Raw genomic sequence first — 17,908 nt, forward strand, 5'->3', positions numbered from 1 at the left:
GGGGTCCTGCAGTGCTCCAACGTCGCACCTACTGCTGCTTCCAGAGCATCCCAGAGCAGAGTTAGCGTGTCCCGGCAGCTTCGCACCTCTGCTTAGGTAGCTTGGAAGCTGTTGTGGAAACGTACAGTAACGGAGGAGAGTGCGCTGCAGTAGTCCTGATTATCAGTTTTTCTCCCCCAAACCTATGGGGCAAACCTGTGCAAATCTTACTTGTTTGCTAACTTAGTTTCTCAAGGATGATGTGACAAAACCAGTTAGAAGGTTAGGAAATGTTCTGCAGACAGCAGTCGTGTGCCAGGGGGGAATGGATGGGGTGAGCAAGTAAAACTTTTCTACGAAGTGTTTGATGACTAGAGTAGATGTTTGACCTGACTCTTCTCTGCTCTTGTGCTTGAGAAAGGTCAGGAACTTGTAGATGGGCCACCTGTGGTGTTCTTGGGGTGTGCTGAGATCAGCTGTGTGGGTTAGGCTCTGGACTGGCCCATGTTCTCATGCTTGTACTGCTGCCTGAGCCAGTTTTCTCCCTTTTCCCTTCCTTTTTGCAGTGTGGTCATTCCTGCCATGGAGCTAAAAGGCCTTTGTATCCTTCAGGGGCTGCCTTTTAGGGGTGCAGTTCTAGCTGTTGTTCAAAGGTTAATTTCAAGTAATGGCCACATTGTTAGTCTGGGGGTTTTTTTGTTTGTTTGGAAAACCCATGGTTTAATCATTTTTAGTGAGTTATCCAACTCATGGAGCAGCTAGATGAGTCAAGTGATGTGATAGCATAGTGATCACTAAATTTTTGTAAGAGGAAGGTGCTGGAAGATGCACTTGGAGGAGGGGAGGGGGTGTAATTCTGCTATTCTGTCTGGGAATAGCCTGTGTTTGGATCGGATTACACTAACATGGAGCTGCAGCCTTAAATGAACTTGCTTGGGGAAATACTGTGCCTTTTCACTTTTGTATTTGGAAAGGGTTTTGCTGGATAACCCTACTTGCTGTGAGTGACTTAAAATTCTTACTGCCCTTCTGCAAAGGGAGAGTATGCTTTTCTGTCCATGTCTCCAAAAGGCCTTCTGCCTGCACAGGAATTCAGCAAAATTATTCAATGCCTCTCGTACCAGAGGTGTTTCAGTAAGATTCTCTTTGTTCTAGGACCTGATTTTAATAAGATCTAGATCGATATGGAATTCTCAAAAATGCTAGTAATGTTAGGATTCAGTAGTGCTGTTTAGTGAGGAAACACAGATTGGTGAAACAGAGCACCAAGTCAGAAGCCAGGTTTCCCCTTTTGCAGCTGTTGAGGGTAAGGGTGAACATTAGTTACATTCTTTCCTCTCACTGACACTTGTGGCATCATAAGTAAGGTAATTCAGCTCACTGATCTGGCAGAAAATGATGTTGAGGGTAGCTTTTCTGCAGAGTTAACAAGTTGATCTACTGAGCACCAGAAATGAGGTGAATGCTGGGAGGTTGAGGGTGAGCAAGGGAGCATAAATTGTCTTCTAATGGCAGCTGAGCTACTAGAGAACTCGGTGTAATGTGTGTAGCTTCACTTGCATTTTAACTCCATTCAAAGTACTTCATTTATCCACCACAGTGGATAAAAGTCTGTATTTATTCTCTTCCTTCTCAGTTTGTTTATTTTCAGGCTTCATTTAATTTTTGTGGTGTTGCGCTCTGGGGAAGACCTTTGAGGCAGTTGTTTCTCCAGAGCTTTTATATTCTGGATAGTTTTATTGCCCAACTCTTTCTAGCTGTAGTAGAGTTGTGCCTGAAGATGGTAGTGACCAGTTAGGAGGAGGCGTGTCTCAGGTGAAGAGAAGATGACTTCAGGGGTGTCTCAGGTGAAGAGAAGATGACTTCAGGGCAGAATTACCGATGGCCGATGCTGAAGCAGTGCAGGAAGCCAGTGTTGGATTAGCAGGGAGATGCCTGGGCAGGACTTGAGGGTAGAGATAAAGATGTATGTGGAAGACAGGACTGGAGCAGCAGCTTTCTGCTTGCCAATTAAAGATTTTCCAGATTCTGAGGAGCAGGTTTGAAGCAGCAATTCCTTCATTTAGCCACCCATCCTCTGCAGTGTTAATGCTGTTGCCCTACTTTCGAGTAATCTGCTGTCCTTAACACCATGTCAGAATTTAAAAAGTTGTCTGGTTGAGACTATTGTTAAACCCTCTTTTCTGCTGCACTGGTCTGTTTGTTTATGCACTAGGAAAACATTGTTTGGAGAAGGCTGTGAAGCTCAAAATCTCTGGATTTAGAAAGGGCTAGATAAAGGTGCTGTGCCAGTGGTCTGGACTCCTGGAAACTCATTTAGAGGGGTATCATATAGAGGTCTCTCATATACATTACAGAGGAGCCAGCTGGTGTTTTGGAAATAAATAGGCTGTCAGTGATAATAGGACTATCAGAAACTTTTTTAAAAATCTTACATGAAATTATATCCTTCTAAAAAGTCAGGTTTGTGTTTTTTTTTCCCGGTGGAATTCTGTTGAATAATCACTTTTGCTCCCTTTTCTGACTCTAACCCCTCCTGCCACTACTCCTGGTGTAGCTCACGTTTCTTGCCGTAGAAAACTCCCTGATCATGTCAATGCATGACTCTTCTGCTAAGCACTCTCTTCAATCTCACTTCTCTTCCTCTTGGCTGATGAAAACGTTCTCCAGTCCTTTCTCAGTCCTGCAATTCACTGCAACTCATCTTTCTGCTGCTGGAAGATCTCCTTGGTTCTGCATGACCTCTTCAGCAACTTTTGCCTTACAAGTGTTGCCAGTGAACACTTCATCCACTCTGCTTCTGACTCCATTCCTCCTGAAAGCAACTCGCCACCACAGATACCAGCCTCTAGTCTGTTATCCAAGAGAAGATCTGTCAGGAACTACAAGTAGTTAGAAAGTCCATATGATCGGAGAAAGAAAGAAAGGGTTGAGGGCTGGAGGCTAAGTTAGGAGAAGGAGGGACAGAGTTGGTTTATCTGCAGGAGGGCGATGGAGTTGAGGTGCTGGAGGAGGAGAGGATCAGAAGTTGCCAAAGTGCAGTGGAGGACTGGAAGCATGGTGGAATTTGCCTGAGTTCACTAGCTCCTCTTGAAGGAAAGGTCTGTAAACAAATGATTGCCTGAATGAGCTGCAGCTGCTCCTTCACTACCTTTTCAAGATTTCATGATGCCGTAGGTTCCAACTATAGCATGGCAATAAAAATATGAGAATGTGTGCATTACGTCTCTGACTGTGGACATAAAAGATTTAAACTGTGGGTATAATTTCTGGGTGATTTCAGAAGCCCACCATCCCTGGTCCCTGTGATGTAGCAAAGTTGTGCATGGAGCCTGGTTTTGAGATATTCCAGTAAAAAAGCTGTGTAATGTAGTGAAATACAGTTTGTTTTTTTCTGTAGCCTGACTTACTTTCCAACTCTCTCAATGCAGATCTGGAGTCCAGCTCAGCCTGAGCTCCTGGGATCCTGTCACCATGGAGACTGAAAGTGAGCAGAACTCCAACTCCACCAGCGGGAGCTCCAGTTCTGGAGGAAGCACCCGTCCTCAGATATCACAGATGTCTCTCTATGAGCGACAGGCAGTACAGGTGAGACACAGTTATGTTCTGGGGTGGCAGGTGCCTCAGTGGAAGGTGGTGGTAAGCTCTTTCGTGTTCCCCTGAGTTAATGTGTCCAAGTGGGAGCATGCACAGAGGACTGTCGTTTTTCAGATTTAGAAATTATTATGCTAGGCCTGAGTTCTTACAGCCTGAGACGTCATGTTTTATAGGTTACTCCTTCAGTGTCCAGCCTCTTAGATATAATCTGTCCTGTGATCCAATACATTGATTTTAGCCTGCTGTTCTAGAGCAAGTCACTCAGTTTACCGTCCCAGCCTGTCTATACCCTCCATACGCAGGAAAACTTGTCTGTGTATGTGACCACACACATCCCCAGATTCCTGGAGTTTATTAAGCTCTTGCAGGTGTGCTTCCTGCTGTCCTGGAATACACCTGTGATTCAGTCTGTTACCAAATTTGTGACTGTAGTATGGATTTTGAGGTGCTAATCTAGTGCATGCTTTTTTTCATTTGGTCTAGGGATGTTCTCGTGGCTGTTACTTATTTCTTCATTGTGCTCTTCAATCACCCTTCAAGCACACACAAGTTTTGACAATTGGGTTTTCCTCTTTATCTAGGCCCTGCAGGCACTCCAGAGGCAGCCCAATGCAGCCCAGTACTTCCATCAGTTTATGCTCCAGCAGCAGTTTAACAGTGCCCAGCTTCACAGCCTGGCTGCTGTCCAGCAGGTGAGTTGCCAAGAGGCAGAAGGAGAGGAATTGGATCATTCTCTGGGGAAGATCCAGAAGTTATCTTCTTGTGCAGTGCCTTGTGCACTGAGGTCATCCTGATCCCTGATGAGACAACAAGTCCTCTTGTTTAGAGTTAATACAAACAGCTAGTAAACTGGAAGCCTGATGCAAAGATTCATTTGTTTTTCAGGTACAGACCAGGGGAAGATAAAATTTGGTATCCCCATCAGGGAAGTTGCACTCCGGAGGCCTATGACTACCCCTGCACCTTCTTTAAATAAAAGATGGGTGGTTAAATCAGCCGTGAATGCAATAATGTTAAAAAACTGTATTAAAGGGAACAGTGGATTGTTACTTCTCTGAGAATAAATGTTTGTGTTTGAGTGAAATTTCAGGCGGTATGCTCTGAATTTTCTGTCTTGAAACTTAGTAGCTCATGTTTTCTTTAACAGCAAGAGGGATCTGGGGTGGATCTTGTCCAGCCAGGAGGCTTTCTTTTTAATTGAGACATATATAGATCAATATGAATCAAGATATTTTATGATGTACAACTATTGAATATTTTTTTTCTTTATCAACTTTGCTCACCCACCAGACTTTATCATCAGTTGAGGATGGATTATGTGTGATGTGAATACAGTTCTGTTTGTGTAACAATATCTCAGTAGCTGAACTCCTTGACAGTTAGTCCAGGATGTAGTTGTTCATAAAATACCTACCTGTTGTCTTATACTACTGAAAGATTAGAATCCTTGTGTCATTTTTGCACAAATCTTAATTATAAAATTAACTAAACTCATACAGGTGAATTCCCATGGGATCAGAGAGGGGGAAATAAAGAAACCAATATTTATATTCCTCCACAAACCATATGTACTATAATCTGAAATTCGTTACTTGGAGTACTACCATTGCATTGTTACTAAACTGCCTAGTTAGCCAGCAAAGTGCTAATACTGCAGGGAATGTCTGGATGTTAACAGTGGATTTCAGCATTAGGGTGAGAGTTGCAGTGTGTAGCATGACAAGCTGGGGAACAGTAGGATGTTTACCCCTGGGTGGAAGGACTGGAGGTCCTTCACTGTCAGGCTAAGGGACTAGGTGTTCTGACAAAGCCAAATAATTGGCCTGGATTAAAAAGTTTGTTCCAGGCACTCATGTCTCTGTCAATCTTTCTTGCAGGCTACAATTGCAGCCAGTAGACAGGCCAGCTCCCCCAACACTAGCACCTCTCAACAGACCACCACCACCCAGGCTTCTGTAAGTAAAACTGCTCCCTCACACATATATTGAAGCCTCCCTATTACTCCCCACGTTGTTTTTTCTCCTCTTTGTATTTAAGGATGGCAGTCAGCCACACAGCTTCTAAGAATGCTGGGAATCCACAATATGCAGACAACTTTGAGGATTTGGGGTGCTATTGTTATTGGTGGGGGTTAAGGAGACCAGATAAGGTTTTTGGGTGGGAGAGGCCTCTTAGCTGGAAAGGTTGACATGGATCTCTGTTTGCTGAGGCTTTGGGGTATGTTGTCATGTATTAGAAAAGGGTCAGGACTTTGGAGAAGGAGTCATGGCAGCTTGAAAGGGAATCTCCTTTTGTCTTGGGCAGAGTAGTAGTTTGTTGAATGAGAGGATGTCTGTTTTGTAGTGAGTATTGAGAAGCTTGGATTTGTTTGGAGAGTAGATGAGTGGGTAGGGTAGAGAAGATTTTGTGGGTTTTCTATCTTTATTTGAGAGGCTGGAGAAAATGATGTAATTTTTTTTTGGATCTCTTATTACAGTTGCATGCTAACAGTGATACTCAAGCTCAGCATACGAATGAGGTTAGTATCCAGGGCTTTGGCTAGTTTAGATTGCATAGCCTCTAAGATGAGCCCTCTAAGACAAGAAATTTCTTCTTCTTGGTCCCCTGTGGAATACAGGAAAAAAACTGTAAAATGTCTGTTCTGGCTGTACCCCACTAAGTGAATTTGTACTTATTTCTTGGTCTCCATGTCTTCATATATGATTTGGAACTTTTTTCTGTTCTAAGATCAACCTAGCCACCACATCAGCTGCTCAGCTGATCAGTCGGTCACAGAGCGTGAGTTCCCCCAGCGCCACAACCCTGACACAGTCTGTGCTCCTTGGGAATACCACCTCACCGCCTCTCAACCAGTCACAGGCCCAGATGTATCTTCGGGTAAGAGATGTGCATGCAAAATGTGTCCTGACCGTGAAACCCGCTTACTACCTCCTTCAGTGTCTCTCTGCTTGGGATTGCTATCACCTATGGACTAAGTCTAACTTTATGGATTTTGCAGTATATTTTAAAATCGTATCGGGAAGCTGTTGTCCCTGAAACCACAAATTTGATTCTGGGCTCTGCTTTTGAGGGTAGATGAGCTTTGTATTTTGTGACTCAGGTGAGAATGTTAACAACTGTGTGTCTCTGCTCTGCATAGATGTTAAAGATCCCATAGCACTTCTCACTAGAGTGTAAATGTGAAATATATGTCCTAGACTTGAATATAGCTCACAGAAAAAAACTACTCTTCTGGTTCAGTACTGGAACAGATATATGGTAAATTATTCTTCTACTGTTGCTGTGCTCAGCAAGTTTAGAAACATAAATGAATGTGAACAAATAGTCATTGCTTTAATTGCTTTGAAGTTCAGCTAAATAGAAAACACTAGGCTTGACTATATAGTTAGTCTGGGGCTTGGTTACCTACTTAAAAAGTCAACTGTGTCTCAGTTGACTTCAGATACAGGTTGTAATCCCCATCTTCTCAAGCAACCCTGATCTTGGATGTATGTCTTTTATCACCATTTCCCTACCAGTCCCTGGTAAACATCTGAAAATTCAATGATACCTCAGTTTTTTAGCCAGCCTCAGGCAGTCTGTGGGAGTTGGCCCAGGCCCATGTTTGATAGAAGAGTGCTTGTTTCCTTGAGGAAACTGTTCTCAGTTTCCTGCTCCTGAGGGTTAGGTTCAGTGTTACAGTGCAAGGAGGGTTGGTGGTTTTGCAGTGTGTGACACTGCAGCCCAGTGTTGCTTTGTAATGTTTGCCTGTGGTTCGTTGTCTTTCTTTTTCTCTTCCCCTCCATTCCTTTCATTCCACATCATCTAATCCTCAACAGCCACAGCTGGGGAACCTGTTGCAGGTAAACCGGACCCTGGGTCGCAATGTGCCTCTTGCCTCCCAACTCATCCTGATGCCCAACGGGGCTGTGGCTGCTGTCCAGCAGGAAGTACCACCCACTCAGTCTCCTGGGGTCCATGCAGACACAGACCAGGTCAGTGACACCTCCCTTCCCCCTGCTTTCTGTCATCCCACACTCTGGTCTTTGTCTTAAAATGTCCCTGTAAGGCAGATCATCTCTATTTTATCCCCAACCCGTGTCCCTGTGCAAGCAGGAGATTCTGTTTTCTTTTACCACCATATTTTCGTGTTTGCTTTTTGCCTTCAGAGATGGGATTAATTTCCGCTGAAAATTTCTGATGTGAGCCACTGGCTGGATCAATCCCATCTTCACAGTTTTATGACTGTGCTTGTGCAAAAAGAACTATGTCCAGTTTTCAGTTACTCTTCAGTTTAATGTCTTTGCCAGAGGTAGTATTCCTTCACCTAGCTGATTTGTTCTTGTAAAGATGGCAAAGATTGAACAGGCCACAAGGTTTTAGTTGCTTCATTCATCTGTAAGTAATTCTCTGGGTCAGGGAACTGCCATGGCTTTTCATTTACCTTGTCTTATCCCAGTCATTCTTGGGATTTCCAGTTACTTCATATTTTTCTTGTCTGGAGCATTTTCTTTGAAGAAAAGTCAACCATGATCAAACTTTGAAGATAACATTGCATTTGGGGAAGGAGTCACAACAGAGGGTGGCAGCACCAAATTACAGAGGAACTGGTGAAATTGGAAGGGGTGCTGGCCATAAGTAGATCTGTGGACCTGCTGAATGGAAAGCCCTGCACAGGGGCAGGAGGCAAGTGGCACAAAAATTGAAAAGGAATGATTGGTCTTTAAAGGAGTATCTCGGTGCTTTTAGAGCCACACTAAACTGGGTCCTACCAGTGCAATGATATGGCAGGCAGGTCTGAAGGCTGTAACATGCCTCGGAGAAAGATGGTATCCTCAAATCTTGTTCACAAAGTGCCATGAGATCTTTAATTTCCATCAGAGATGGAGCAGGAGGGAGTTCAGGATAATGTGCTTCCTGGGATGGACCATGCCTGAGCTTTGCCCTGCAGTGTTAGCCATCTCCTCACGTGAGACTTGAGGCATCAACTTAGCCTGCATGCCAGTAGAGTGTGTTGCTTACACATGCTCTGTCAAACTCCCAGCAAGTAATGTGTATAAAGCAAATGGATTCTGTTTTGTATGTGTGTTTCTAGGTGCAGAACTTGGCTGTGAGGAGCCAGCAGACCTCCACCACTAACACCCAGCTCCAAGGCTCTGCTCAGAAGGCAGCTCTGCCAGGAAGCTCCCAGGCTTCGGGCTTACCACAGGCCACCAGCACAGGCCAGACCGTGGCAGTGGCTCAGGCCTCCTCTGGCACTGCTGGCCAGTCCCTCAACCTGAGCCAGGGAGCAACAGGCAGCAATGGTGTCTCCGGGGGTGTGGTGGCAAGTGGTGGGAGCCAGACCTCAATGGGATTGAGCCAGACCTCCTCGGCAGGTGCTGCTGGCAGTTGCCAAAGGAAGGGCACAGGGGTGGTTCAGCCATTACCAGTAGCGGCTGCCCAGGCTGTGACTGTCAGCCAGGGAAGCCAGACAGAGACAGAGAATGCAGCCACAAAAAAGGGCGAAACGGACAGCAGCGGACAGCAAACAGTGGGCATGAACCTGACCAGGACTGCTACACCAGCACCCAGTCAGACCTTGATTAGCTCAGGTAAGTGCACACCTGCTTTTTCTCTTGGAGGCCACTGGGCTTTCGCAAGAGTAGCATTTGAAAGCCCTGATGGTGAAAGGTTTTCCCACACACCTCCCAGCTTCTGGGCTCCCAGAGACCTCTTGTTTTGAGGGGTTATCCCTCCCTATTAGCATGAGAAGTTGATTTAGTCCCTTATGTCCTCTGCCAGTAAGCTAACAGTCATTTTGGAGCTTAATGTCTCAAACCAATGCAGTGGCTGCCTGCCTTGTTTTGGTTGTTCCCAGCTGCATCGTTACTAACTTTTCTGCTCTGTTTCTTCTCACTCTATGTTTGTGTAGCAACGTATACGCAGATTCAGCCACACTCACTGATCCAGCAGCAGCAGCAGATCCATCTGCAGAAGCAGGTGGTGATCCAGCAGCAGATAGCCATTCATCACCAGCAGCAGTTCCAGCACCGCCAGTCCCAGCTTCTCCACACAGCCACTCATCTTCAACTGGCCCAACAGCAGCAACAGCAGCAAGCAGCATCTCTGACCCAACAGCAGCAGCAAGCTCAGCCTCCACAGCAGCAGGCTCCACCTCAGAACCAGCAGCAGGCTCAGACCCTTGTGGTACAACCTATGTTGCAGTCCCAACCCCAGCATTTGCAGCTCCAGCAGGACAGTCCTTGCCAGCCAGCCACAAAGTCACCTGTTCCAATTCAGTCAAAGTCTCTGGTCACCCCCATCAAACCACCTCAGCTTGGGCCTGCCAAAATGTCAGCAACACAGCAGCCTCCACCACACATCCCAGTGCAGGTAGTGGGTACTCGGCAGCAGGGCTCAGGCCAAGCCCAAGCGCTGGGTTTGGCTCAGATTGCTGCAGCAGTGCCGACATCCCGGGGAATGCCAGCTGTAGTCCAGCCTGTTTCCCAAACCCATGCTGCTTCCCCATCATCATCTTCAGCTCCAGCATCCTCACAGGAAGCTCCCCCTCTCACCACAGGGGTGAATTTGGCACAAGTTCAAGGCACAGCCCACATGGTGAAGAGCCCAGCTTCCTCTCCAGTTGTGGCTCAGATGCCAGCAGCATTCTACATGCAGTCTGTCCAGTTGCCAGTAAGTGATACCATTGAGAAGGAGAATAGCATATGGATTCTCTTTGTTCATTCCTAGGACACCAATCGCAGTCCAGGCCCAGGTCAGTGGGATGGGATGGGCAAGGGGTTTGGGGAAAGGGATGTGGAGACTTTTTTGCTCTCAAAAACACTAATTCCAATCCAAGCCCTGGGATTACTGACTACAAGCATTTCTCTTCCACATTATCATTTAAAGGCTTGCCCCAAAATGGGGCAGGTGTCCACATCACATATTAAGTATCACACGTAACAGTGGGGTGGGTTGACCTTGGCTGGCTGCTGGGTGACCACTAAGTTGGTGCTCTCTCACTCCTCATTCACAACAGGACATGAGGAGAAAAATACAATGAAAAGCTTGTGGGTTGAGAGAAGGATGTGGAAATCACTTGCCAATTACCGTCACCGGCAAAACCAACTCAATTTAGGGAAATTAATTTAATTTACTGCCAATTAATCAGTGTAGAGTAATTGGAAAAGAACAAATCTAAAAAATACCTGCTTCCTTCCTCATGGGCTCAGGCTTCACTCCCAACTCTTCTACCTCCTCCCCCTGAGGAGTGCAGGAGGACAGGAAATGGGGGTTATGGTCAGTTCTTAAGGTTTTGTCTCTTTCTCATGCTTTTCCCTTGCTGTAGCATGGGATCCCTCCGATGGGATACAGTCCTTCACAAACTTCTCCAATGTGGGCCTTTTCCACAAGCTGCAGTTTTTCGTGAACTGCTCCAGTGTGGATTCTTCTGTGTCACAGACCCCTTGGTATATGGTAGCAGACACTGACTCTAGGCCTCAGAGGATCTCCTAGCAACAGGCTGTGCAGAGGAAAACAAAGATGGTTCATGTTCCAGAAGCCTCGTCTGTGATGTTATGAATTGTCTGGTTAGGACCTGCCTAAATCCCTGGGACAACAGCACTTTACAAACTCAGATCATAGAATCATAAATGGTTTGAGTTGGAAAGGACCTTAAAGATCATCTAGTTCCAAGCCCCCTCCTGTGGCAGGGACACAGGCTGCTAGGCCAGGTTGCTCAGAGCTCCATTTAGCCTCACTTTGAGCACTTCCTTAGCCAGTTTCTGAGATTGTTTCTAGACTCCGTCTGCTTCTTCGGGAAGGTGTCACAGGATTTGTCTCATATTTAGAGTGGGGGCAATTATGCTCATAGGGAACATGTGTCCCCTGCTTTTTTGACTCTACTTTGCTGAAACTGATCTGATTTAGCCAAAAGCCTGTTTGGAAATGAATGCCATTCCATTTCATTCTTCCTGGAACAATCCTTTGAGGTTCACATATTGTCTTGATATTATACCAGTGTATCAACATGAATTGGGACACCAGATCCTAGTCCGTGGTATGATAGTGAGTATTGTCAAGCTTTGTTCCTTGCTACGCAAACGCTCCTAAGTAGAGGTATGTACTGTGAAGGAGTTAGAAGCATGTCCAGAAGGAACCAGGCTGGAAATCAAGTATGATGGAGCAGGATACATTTTTTTTTTTTTTTGCCTTTTGTCTGTTGTGTTCTTTGCTTTGGAGCTCTTCTATGTGCTTACGTGTTGCTCTTTATTCATGCAGGGCAAATCTCAGACCTTAGCAGTAAAGCGCAAGGCAGAGTCAGAGGAGGAGAAGGAGGAATCACCCAACGTCACTGCACTCCTGCCTGCCAGGTCCTCTCCTGTAACAGACAGCCCCAAAAACATAGAGGAGAAGAGTGGCCTTGGAGGTGAGGTACAAAGGAGAGCTCTGCTTGTGTGTGCTAAGCGTCTGATCTTATATTCCGCTTGAAGTAGGTGGAGCAAAGGGAACTGACTCTTGTGCTGTTAACTTTCCAGATAATTCTGACACTGCTGCCATTGCAACCCCAAATACCACGTCAAGTGAAGGAGCCTCAGTTACCCCCACCTCTGCTTCCACCCCAAACCTGGCAATGGTGTCACGTCAGATGGGAGACTCCAAACCCCCACAAGCCATCGTCAAGCCCCAGATCCTCACACACATCATTGAAGGCTTTGTCATCCAGGAAGGAGCAGAGCCCTTTCCAGTAGGGATTTTTTGTTTTGGGGGGAGGGAGCTGTAGAAGCTTCTTGGGAGGGTGGTGGGCTTCCGTCTTTCCCCATATTCCAACTCAGCATTTCTAGCTTGAGATGCAGACAGTGAAGGGGAAGGGAACGGAGGGAGGTGTCATGAATGAAGCAAGGCATTAAGAAGTGTCATTAAAGAGAACGAGTTGGAAGGAGTAGAACAAGTATTACGGCAACTGTTTACTCCAGTAGTCCCCAAAGCAATAATTTATGCAAGAATTACAAGGAGGTTCTTCTTTCTGATTTTTAATGAGGGAAAGATGCATTTTGAACAGGCAGTGAGTGAAGTTGAAGCAAATAAAGGGAAATGCAGTTACATGGAATTGCAGGCTATATATATTGCAGGCAGATAGTATTTGGGGATCTTTGAATGAATGGCCAAGCCTCTGAGTCAGGAAGGACTAATAACTTTGTTCAGTATGTCTCCTTCCCTATTAGGCAGAGAGATTCTTCTGAGCTGAATTTTGAGCTGCATATACTTTGCAAAAGATGCTGAACACAGAGAATCCTTTACTATTGGGTCTAACTCATTCTCTTCCTATCCAGGTGGGTTGTTCTCAGCTGCTGAAAGAATCTGAGAAACCACTGCAGGGAGAGGCTCCTTCTGGCCAGAATGAAAACCTGTCCAGCAATTCTCTGGGAGGGGACAGTGCTTCCATGGGTGAGTTTCAGCACCAGGAGGTCTAGTTAGTGTTACTGAAAATTTCTGCTCTCTGATACTGTATTATTAACTTCATAGACTTGTACCTCTTCCTGCTAACTCTTAAGAAACTCAAGCTATGGACCTAGAATCTCCTTTTCTTGAGTGCAGAATATTTTTTGTTGTTAATATGATCTAACACATCCCATGTCAGTAGTAAGCAGAAGAATCTGAACTGTACCTGTCTCTAATGACTGTGAAGGATGTGTGGACAGAGCAGAGAGTGCAGCTATGAAGATTTCCCCCCCAGCCTTGTAGGATGTGAGGGATATGCTGTTTTTCACTTGTTCCATGAAACTGTACTGACAAAGAGAAAAAACCTGCTCTGTTCAATATCCTGAAGTCCTAATTAGTGGAGCTTCTTCCCCAAGCTAACTACTTACTAGATTCAGTAGAAAATCATGCTTGGAATCTGTCTCTTCAGAAGAAGAGCAGTGGAATGGAGAATCATTGTGCGTGTGATCTGCTTCAGTTCAGATCATCAGCTAGTGTGTATCTCTGTATCTCTCTAGAGCTTGATAAGAAGGCAAACTTGTTGAAGTGTGAATATTGTGGGAAGTACGCCCCAGCAACCCAGTTCCGTGGCTCCAAGAGGTTTTGTTCCATGACCTGTGCTAAAAGGTAATAATAGCAAGATGGAATTTTCCTTATCTCTGACTATGCATTTTATGGAACTGGGCATGTGCCCCTTATCCAAGTAGTTTACAACACTGCAGTATATCTGATTCTCCCTCCATGGGATGTACTGGCCACAGAGATCCTTTAGGACTTTAAATGATTTGTAAATGCTTCTAGGTCCAGAGAGGTGGATGTGGTGTTGAGTATAAACAGAATTTCTGGCTTGCTCAGGAAATGAAGTGGGAAGGGGGAAGTTCTAGGGCTGCAAAGAACTTCTCTTCAGTGAAATGTACATTTGACTGACTAAATTAATGCACACTGATCACTGTCTGATACATTGGTACTAGACAAAGACACAAGGGAGCATTTGGGAAAAAAATGGGGAGAAGTTAGACTAGTCATTGCTGCTTCCTGTTGATAGCAGAGTGCTTGTTATGGGTCTTTTTTCCCTTAGGGGAATGACTTAATTGACCCTTCAGATGTTAGATCAAGACTCTGGTGTCCAAATATTGCTTGTGTCAGAAGTCTGGACTGGTTCCTTCCAAGGGGAAGTCTTAAAAGGAGGAGGAACAGAACTTGATGGTAAAGAGGAGTTTTATCCCCATCTAGAGCAAGGAGAAGTATTAGGCTTAGATAGTTGCTGTTTCTTAACTGCTGCTCTGCTTCTGCTTATTTGAGGTACAATGTCAGCTGCAGCCATCAGTTTCGGCTGCAGAGAAAGAAGATGAAGGAATTCCAGGAAGCTAACTATGCTCGTGTGCGCCGACGGGGGCCTCGGCGCAGCAGCTCCGAAATTGCTCGAACAAAGATCCAGGGCAAGCGCCACAGGGTAAGGACATTGTCCTATCAGGCAGAGTAAAATTTGTCATTGCTGGATGTACCACTTTGTCACAGTGGATGTAGTCATACAGAATGTGCTGAGTGCACATTGACACACTTGTTACACAAGGCACAGTGAGCTGTTCCAATCATTCATTGACTGCAGAAAGTGGATTCGTGTTTGTACTTGTTCTGTTCACTCTGTGTTCGCTCCCGTGTGTGTTTCGAAGGTCTCAGTGAGTGAGATCAGCTGACAGCCTTGGTAGAAAACAATCCACATGAATGACTTAAATCGGATTATAGAAGAATCGAATGAGCTTCAGTGCTGATGTGAGGAAGAGAGGGAGCTCTTGGGTCAGCTGCCTGTGGACCAACAGCCTGAGACAGTTGTTCCAGACTATTGGGACATCTTCTGCTTGTCCCAGTGTCTTATTTTGCAGCTAGTAATTTTGAATTTTTTACAAAACACCTTTTGTTTTCTTTCCTATGGGCTTGTAGGGTCAGGAAGACTCGAGTCGAGGCTCTGATAACTCCAGCTATGATGAAGCCTTGTCCCCTACATCTCCAGGACCCCTGTCAGTAAGGGCCAGTCATGGAGAGAGGGACCTGGCAAACTCTAGTATGGCCCCACCTACCCCAGATCTACATGGCATCAACCCAGTCTTCCTGTCCAGCAATCCTAGTCGTTGGAGTGTGGAGGAAGTGTACGAGTTCATTGCATCCCTGCAAGGTGAAGTTAAGATCCTCTCCTGCACTCCTGTGATCCAGTAGCATGGGGAGATCTGTTGGCTCTCGTTCTGGAAAGAAAATAGTGTCAGTGGTGCCTAGTGCTCTTGCATGTTTCTGAATTGGAGTAAGTCATACAGATGGATTCTCAAGATGCATTTCTCAAGTATCCTGTGTGCTCAGGGAGACTGAGGACTAAAGTGGGGATGGGGGTTGGTTAGATTCCTAGCTTGCTTTTCTGTACCAGCCAGAGGTGCAGAGAGTAGGTGCAGGGGAGTGCCCAAGGCATGTATGTTTCTCACTACTCTTTTTTTGTTTGTTTGTTTGTTTCACAGGGTGCCAGGAGATTGCTGAGGAGTTTCGGGCGCAGGAAATTGATGGTCAGGCCCTGTTGCTTCTAAAGGAGGAACATCTCATGAGTGCCATGAACATCAAGCTGGGACCAGCTCTCAAGATCTGTGCCAAGATCAATGTCCTCAAAGAGACCTAACAGCTCTGAAGCCAGAGGTCTCACGTTTGCTCTGAGCCCAGGGCAGCTGCCAGTTTTGGAGCACCCTGCTGGGGCGGGGAAGAATGGAACAGTCCCCTGTGGTCTTGCATTCAAGAAGAATGAGAAGGAATTTAACTGATTGAAACTGCCATGCACAAGCCCATGTCTTGGTCTCTTAATGGTGCTATGAGGTTGGGGAGAACTGCCACCTGGGGCCTTTAAACAACTTCCCTTCTTACTGATTTTGAATATGACTCCCCTATATACCACATAAAACTGTGAAAGGGATCTCTTTCTGTCTTAAAAGACTTCTGAAAGGGAACTGCCCTCATCTGTGTTTGCCGTGGCAGGTCTGCTAGATATTAGTTTTGAATATCGCTGCCAGAACTTGAGGCATAAGAGCTGGCCCCACATGGACATTGGGAGCACCTGTGCTTGGGGTTTCATGAAAGGTAACTAGAAAATTTTGAGTGACAGAGGTGGACAAAGAAGAATTTGAGCAAAAGGGGCTGCTGCTTTTCCACTTTTAAAAATACCTAGGCTGCTCATGAACTGGGTTTAATAGCCATTCCAGCACACATACCAAACTTGAAGGCCTGTGGCAATAGGAGCTGTCGTGTCTTCACTCTGCATGTCTACAGGAGACAGTAAAGCTAAAGTGTTGTGGCAGCTGTTCACTCCAGGTGCTTCTCTCAGAACCAGTCAGAGGATTTTTCCTGAGCGCTCATGACAAAGTGATGGGAAAATCAAAGGGGAGGGAGATTGTCTAATATTAGGGAACCTTGCAGCACTAGGTTTGTCTTCCCATTGTGCCAGGGCATAATTTACAGATCCAAAGGAGTCTCCAGAAGCACCAAGGCTCTTTGTGAAATAGGCTGGGGTTTTTTTGTTTTGTTTTTGTTTTTTGGGTTTTTTTTGTGTTCATGTTTTCTTACCAGTTTGTATTCTTTTGTCTGTCTTCATTATCCTCAGGAGAGCTTATGGGACAAAGTTTAAGCTGGCAGGACTGTACTGCCTGCCTAAGGCTCTTTTTTTTTTTTCGTGTTATAAAACAAATATTTCTTTTCCTCAGTTAAAAAACTGAACACACCCCACAACAACTGAATACTAATTCTTTAATGTTACTTCTCGTTTCTGAAGGGTAGAAGTTATGTTATAGACCGAGTTCCTCCTGTTCAGCCCCTCCAGGTTTGGGTTTTGGCTTTTTTTATATGTGGTATTCTGAAGTTTTGTAACCAAATTGCCAAAGGTGAAAATCTGGGCAGAGTTCTCTTCCAGAAGCACCTCTGCTTCAAACAAACTGGCAAAAAACCTGAAGGAATTACACAAACTATGAAGAGGTAAGTGCCCTCTACAGCCAAATACCTGAAAGCAAGATGGTGTTATAAACCATGTATCTTGGCTTTTCTGTTTTTAGAAGTTTCACATGAGTATTTGAGTGAAACATAAGACTGTTCTGTGTGGAAAGCATCTACTGTTGCAGAAAAGCTGTAGTGACATGGGAGAAGGCCTAATAGCATAGGTAGGAAAACATTAGAGATCTTTGGAATGGCCTCTTTATTGACCCCTCTTAGAAAAAGAGAGGAAGGAAAGTGCTAGTAGATGGATAAAATGTGGCTGCAGCTTCCTTGCATTTTTAACTATACTGTTGGATCTCTTTCATTACATCCTTGTTCTTGGGAGAGAAGACTTCTGCGGCTTCATGAATGAAAATAGGCCCAAAGAAAGTTGCCTATGCTTGCTTGCACCCTGATAACACTATTTGGTCCAATGTAATCTGGGGGCAGGGAAGGAGGAGGTTAGAATCAGCAATCAGCAGAGGAAGTGTGCCCTTAAACCGTTTTATCCTTAGCAGGCTGGGTGTGATAGAACTCCTGTTCAGTTTGACCCTTGGCAGGGTGGGCAGACAGCTAGCCTGCCAGTGTTACTAGCTACTTCTGAGGACTGGATTTTATTTCAGTCAAATGGGAAGGCTTCCCTTCTTCATTTCATGTTCACTGTTCTTAATAAAAGGATGCTTGATCAGGCTTTGCACGTCTGGCTGCTTTTTAATCCCCCTCCTGAACCTGAACATTAACCGAGTCTTTGAGAAGTACAACCTTCATCACAAAGCTACTTTTGATTTTTGTTGCTGCAGAAGAATACAGAGCATAACCCATCCATCCATAACTACCTGAGCTTTTTAAAGTTTCAGTTTTGAAAGATGTGCATAGCTTTCCCTCTTAAACCCTA

At 45.3% G+C, this 17,908-nt stretch overlaps 1 protein-coding gene across 2 annotated transcripts in view; it reads left to right on the top strand.

Annotated features, from left to right (window-relative positions):
- PHC1 (polyhomeotic homolog 1) overlaps positions 1-16,576 on the top strand; it is a 19,924-nt gene extending 3,348 nt beyond the window's left edge. Inside the window, exons 1-16 of one of the 2 annotated variants that reach the window (XM_018085574.3) lie at positions 1,349-1,458; positions 3,411-3,567; positions 4,158-4,268; positions 5,454-5,531; positions 6,053-6,094; positions 6,304-6,453; positions 7,395-7,550; positions 8,651-9,149; positions 9,470-10,230; positions 11,818-11,965; positions 12,075-12,283; positions 12,870-12,984; positions 13,536-13,644; positions 14,320-14,470; positions 14,959-15,190; positions 15,522-16,576. In XM_018085574.3, coding sequence (XP_017941063.2) covers positions 3,454-3,567; positions 4,158-4,268; positions 5,454-5,531; positions 6,053-6,094; positions 6,304-6,453; positions 7,395-7,550; positions 8,651-9,149; positions 9,470-10,230; positions 11,818-11,965; positions 12,075-12,283; positions 12,870-12,984; positions 13,536-13,644; positions 14,320-14,470; positions 14,959-15,190; positions 15,522-15,676 — 3,030 coding nt within the window. In that variant the 5' untranslated portion in view covers positions 1,349-1,458; positions 3,411-3,453 and the 3' untranslated portion in view covers positions 15,677-16,576. Of the gene's footprint in view, positions 1-1,348; positions 1,459-3,410; positions 3,568-4,157; positions 4,269-5,453; positions 5,532-6,052; positions 6,095-6,303; positions 6,454-7,394; positions 7,551-8,650; positions 9,150-9,469; positions 10,231-11,817; positions 11,966-12,074; positions 12,284-12,869; positions 12,985-13,535; positions 13,645-14,319; positions 14,471-14,958; positions 15,191-15,521 lie in introns of those variants that run through there. The other variant, XM_018085571.3, reaches the window with a different exon arrangement.
- Positions 16,577-17,908: the final 1,332 nt, after the last annotated feature.

This window comes from Manacus vitellinus, unplaced genomic scaffold (assembly GCF_001715985.3).
Source record: "Manacus vitellinus isolate BGI_N305 unplaced genomic scaffold, ASM171598v3 scaffold_83_pilon, whole genome shotgun sequence".
Classification (NCBI taxonomy): domain Eukaryota; kingdom Metazoa; phylum Chordata; class Aves; order Passeriformes; family Pipridae; genus Manacus; species Manacus vitellinus.